The sequence below is a fragment of the Urocampus carinirostris genome, chromosome 7 (assembly GCF_059441175.1).
Source record: "Urocampus carinirostris isolate Australia breed hairy pipefish chromosome 7, RoL_Ucar_1.0, whole genome shotgun sequence".
Classification (NCBI taxonomy): Eukaryota; Metazoa; Chordata; class Actinopteri; order Syngnathiformes; family Syngnathidae; genus Urocampus; species Urocampus carinirostris.
In genome coordinates, this window is record NC_142355.1 from 42,626,233 (window position 1) to 42,631,651 (window position 5,419).

The window sequence follows — 5,419 nt, forward strand, 5'->3', positions numbered from 1 at the left end:
ATTGAGTTTAATCTAAAAATAGACACTCCATTCCATCCATTATCTGCACCGCTTATCACAGAAACATCGAGATGAGTCTGAAACAAGATACTGGGAAAATATATAGCCGAAGTAGCTCACCGAAGTCGTTGTGTTCAATAATAATGTGCAGCCATGGTCCTCTTATATCCGTGAGTTTAGTAAATCCAGGAAAATCAAATACAGAATAGTAAAAAAATGCTTTCTGTATGCCGTCAACAATGTGCTATACGCATTCATCTTTTTCGGCCAATTGCAGCCTTTGTTTTGCCGCTTCAGCCAATGCCAGCCTGTAAATGATAAAAAGGATCCGCCCCTTGACCTCCGAATAACTTTAGCCAATAGTGATCGATTCAACTGATGATAGACACATTTTTTTCGGCCAATTGCAGGCTTTGTTTTACAGCTTAAGCCTATGCCAGCCTGTAAATGATAAAAAGGATCCGCCCCTTGACCTCTGAATAACTTTAGCCAATAGTGATCGATTCAAATGATGATTGACACATTGGTTAGCCAATGAAACGCCGGTAAATAAATCCCAGCATACACCGCGGACTACTTGGCATTCGGGGGAAAATCTAGTCGGCGGCTGCAAGTTAGTTGGAAGACTTTGCGATTTAATATTGATCCATAAATAAGGCGCACTGTATTACAAGGCGCATGGTCAGCTTTTGAAAAAAATTAAGGCTTTTAGGTGCGCTATAGTGCGGAAAATACGGTATATTGTATTAATAATCTCACGTCCTCTAAAAATATGATTATAGTGATGGTTAAAATGGGAAGACAGTATCGATTCCATGGCAAAAGTATTGATCCGATACAAGTGTTGGCTTAATATCGATAATATCGATATTTTGATCGATGAACCCATCTTTACTCTCAATGTTCTCAGTATATTTTCCCACACTAATTTGATTCACAATGACATTCCTGAATCTGTGTGTGGTGTACGTCCAAAATGTGATCATACCAACAAAATAATACAAGATATAGGTCTTAGAAAGGGGACAAATGTATCTACACTTTTATCTTAAAATATGACCACTAGCTGTGCTGATCAGATTTACTTTGCAATACTTTAGGTCCTTATCGGTCATCACATCAGACAAAAAAAGCTCTTAAAACCTGGTGGGGAAGGAAGTATCAACATATTATGAGCTATCTGGGGTTAGATGTCCTTGGAGCATCAACATTTGATTCACAAGATGTCCCCTTCTTTAATGAGTCCACAAAACCAAGATCAGATTAAAAAATAAAAAGAAACATAATTTTCTGAACTCTAAAAGGTCAGTGATCACTTTCACACATGCTAGAATTGGTTCTGACTCGAGGAGTTTCAACCTCAAACATGACGGTGTTACCGTGTACTACCGTTATCTCGGATCATTATTTAGTTATTATTTAGTTACATTCGAGGTGCTAGCTAAATGTCGTACTAAAAACGCTGAAGGATTTAGCGGACGCAATATAAGCACTGGCACACTTTCTGAGCTCTCCGATCTTCTTTCAGGAGCAGTTGCGTCCTTTCCTTCATACAAAGGCTCTATCGACTCACTCATGAATAAGTTTAATGCTACCCTGACTAGTGTCCTGGATTCAGTAGCGCCCATACGGCTTAAATCACGACCTAAAAGACGCACACCTTGGTTTACTGATGAAACTAGATCCCTTAAACATGAATGCAGGAAATCTGAAAGAAAATGGCGCGCTACCAAGCTTGAGGTTTTCCATCAAACCTGGTATGACAGCTTGGTAAAGTAAAAAGCGGCCCTTGCCTCTGCAAATTCAGCCTACCTTTCGAAGGTGATTGCGTCACAAAAGAACAATCCCCAAATCCTTTTCGACACTGTAGCATTGCTTACAAGGCAACAGATTATCCCAGATAGTTCCACCCATTTCGCCCAAGACTTAATGGTCTTCTTCAATAAGAAGATTCAATACATACAGGAAGAAATTGCTAAAGACAGTATTAATACAACACATATTAAAGGGCTGAAATCTATAGATGCACGACATGGTGGCTGTCCAAGGAATTTGTCCCGTTTTAGTGAACTGTCACTCGATAATCTTAAACAGGTGATGAATACGGCCAAACCGACGACTTGCTTGTTCGACTCGCTTCCAGGTTCACTTATTAAAGGTCTTTTTGGGGTCCTTGGACCTTCAGTTCTAAATATTACAAACATATCACTCTCCTCAGGTGTAGTTCTAGCGGCTTTTAAGTCCACTGTTATTAAACCTACACTGAAACGACCCAACCTTGATCCAGAAAGCTTATGTAATTATAGACCTGTGTCAAACCTACCGTTTCTTTCTAAAGTACTTGAAAAAGTAGTGGCACAGCAGATGAATGATTTCATAACCGAGAACGATCTTTTTGAATCAATGCAATCAGGACTCAGGGCTAACCACTCTACTCAGTCAGCTCTGATTAAGTCAAGTCAAGAAAGGAAGCCAAACAACCTCAAAATAATTCAAACGAGGAACGCTTAAGGATTGTCGCAGAATTTGTAGAAAATGATTGTAGATTCCGTTCTAGTAATGGTTCATCATTATCCTGGGACAACATAAAAAATGGTATCAACCTGACGCTGGAAATTGCAAAGCTTCTTTTGTTGCTGGTGTATCATGACATGATGAATGACAGGTGCACTCTTCAAACCTTGGACTTTGAAGTGGAGAAAGTAATTGCAAATCTCACTCTTTCGTATGTGACTGAGAGTGATGGATGTGTTTGTTTCAGCAGTAGCTTGGATGTCTACTTGATAAAGCAATATTTGCCTGTGTATCATGAGGATTTTCACCATTTAGTGAGTCCCTGTACCAGCAGTGTGTCAACAATTTCCTCACTCTCCGATCTAGACTCACCTGTATTCGCTAAGAAAGTTAAATTTTTGGATATGCATACAGTGGCATCATCATCTACCAGCAAATCCCCTCTTCACGATGTGATGAACACTCCCAAATTCCAGTTGAGGAAGATGCGGCGGCAGATGATCAAAGAGCGAGATTATCTAGATGGACTGGAGAAGGAGCTTATCAGCAAGATGAGTCTCATTTCACAAAAAGAATCTCATATCAACCAGTTGCAGTTTCGCCTGGACAAGATGAGAACTGAGCAAAGCGAAAATGAGCTTTCTACCAGGGAACAGATTCATGAACTTGAGACCAAGAATAGCTCGTTACAGCAACGACTTCATGAAATTCTCAAAGACAATAGAGATTTTAAAAGTGACTATTCTCTAATGGAGCGCAAGATCAACCAACTGGAAGAGGAAAATGGTGTCTTGTCTTCACAGTTCCGCACAACATGTGCTCAACTCGCTGAATTTCAAGCTGAAGTGGGGAGACTGACGGAGACACAAGCCTTATCTGAAGAGGAGTGGAGGATCAAAATTGCCTACCTACAATCCGAACTCTGTCTGGCCACTGCAGAAAAGGAGCAACTGTCTGAACAAATTCAGATCCTGCAAGGAAAGATTTTGTGTTTGGAAGAAGAGGATCCACCACCAGTTAAGTGAAAAACCTGGAGACTAAACGCAGGGGCTGGCGGATTTGGACTGCAAACGCACTCTCAGAAATGGATAAGTGTGTGTCTGTGCGTGGGTGTGTGTATGTGTGTGTTATGAGAGGAAATTATTGGCGCAGCCTGCAGGACGGACGCCGACGAGCGCTCTCCACCACGCCGCTCCTTCCGTAAGAAAAAAAAAAATATATAAAAAAAAAAGCACCACATGGACAACTCGAAAACATAAACGAATGTTGACATTCAAAAAGACTCACGAATAATTGTCTGGCGGGGAGAAATATTTGTTTTTGTCTATTTCTTTACTTGGGCATTTCATTGTTTCTGAGGAAAGTGACTTGAAACACTACAGAGCCAATATTAGTTTAATGGAGAGAAAAAAAAATGAAAAAAAAGAAAAAAGAAAAGAAAATTGAAAAAAAAAATCCGTAAATGATGTACAGTTTTTATATTGGTTAACCAATGTATTCTTGCTGCCTTCTAGATAATTTATTTTGCCACACATTACTGCACAGTTGTAAATAACCTATTGTACTGTAATATCACTCAAGTAAGTGTAAAGAAAAACAAAAAAGTTATCTTTTTATGTACAGTTCACTGTCGGGCAGCACTTTCCCCTCCCTCATATCTGTGGGCCAAATATGAACTCGATTCTGTCAGTATTGGAAAGGCAAAGTTGTATAGTCACTGATATCAGCCAGAGTGACATAATTGAACACCATTCTGGTTTGGACGAAACACAATCCCACAGGTTGTAGCAGAAGGACTTTTTACTTTAACAAATAGAGGATTATTACTTACTCGCTTTACCACACAATTATATCGGAGAAATCTCAAACCAAGAAAATGCCTTTTCCTGGGGAAAATAATGTACTCATTGTTGGCAAAGTCATAGAGATATTTATTGTTTGAATGGAAGCTGTTCACAAATAGAACCATTGTGTGTTGTGTTTCTTTTTAAGTCTCCAAATTGGCTTAAAATATTTTCCTCCTCATCTGAAGCCATTATCATAAATACAATTATGTTGTCTGAATTAGGAGTGAGCGTGGAATTTCAAAAGGTTTTTATATCTTTTGCTGACCTTGCTTTGCTTTACACATTGCAATGACTCCCCACCGGAGGGCGCCAGTGAGGTAGAACACTTATTACAGCTATACTTTGGTACTCAAAAATAACCTTTTCGGGTTTTCAAACATAAATGGTTTTGAGTACCAAAACATTTTTTTCCCATAGTATTTACTTTGTACGTTCACGCGCTTTCCAAACGTGTACCTAAATAACGATAAATATTTAAATGTGTCGGTGATAAAGATGAAACAATAACATTTTCGAGAAAAAATAAACGGTTTGCAGTACCTTTTAAAGAGTAGTATGACAGCATTCCGGTATTCAGCAATTATTCCCTTTTTCAACTCGATTGTTATTCTCAATATTTTCCTCCTTCACTTACTTTAGACCCATTATTATCGTCAAAAAAGCCAACAAAACACACAAAATCACAATCAATTCTCAAGTGTTTTCAGACTGACGATGGTTCGAATGCTGAAGCAAAAACTACACTTGTTGGACTACCAAAGATTTGTGGTGACGTTTTCGGCCACGTTCAGCTTTTTTCCTACAACCCGAGCAAAAATTATTCAAATTGTTTTGTCGAACCCCCAATTGTTGGAATGTAGGAATATGCCTACAGTTTCTTTTCTCCATTAGTGCCATGCTAGTTTTCTTGAGTTTTGATTTTTTTCAATCTAATACTGAAGCCAAAACTACTAAACAGGGTTACTCAACCATCAATGTTTTTTTCTTCGCTGATGCTGCCTTTGGCAGTTTTTAAGTTTGTTCGACTTCTGAATTTTCTTTCGAATGCCGAAGAAAAT

The 5,419-nt window shown here is 38.9% G+C and overlaps 1 protein-coding gene across 1 annotated transcript; it reads left to right on the forward strand.

Annotated features, from left to right (window-relative positions):
• Positions 1-2,818: 2,818 nt before the first annotated feature.
• On the forward strand, positions 2,819-3,539 carry LOC148363358 (nuclear mitotic apparatus protein 1). Its single transcript, XM_088341115.1, has one exon. It carries the CDS (start codon positions 2,919-2,921, stop codon positions 3,537-3,539), a length of 621 nt encoding a protein of 206 aa, XP_088197241.1. The 5' UTR covers positions 2,819-2,918.
• The last annotated feature ends 1,880 nt before the right edge of the window (positions 3,540-5,419 follow it).

Excerpts from the sequence above, each read along its gene's own strand:
- LOC148363358 (XM_088341115.1), top strand. The coding sequence starts at position 2,919 with ATGCATACAGTGGCATCATCATCTACCAGCAAATCCCCTCTTCACGAT.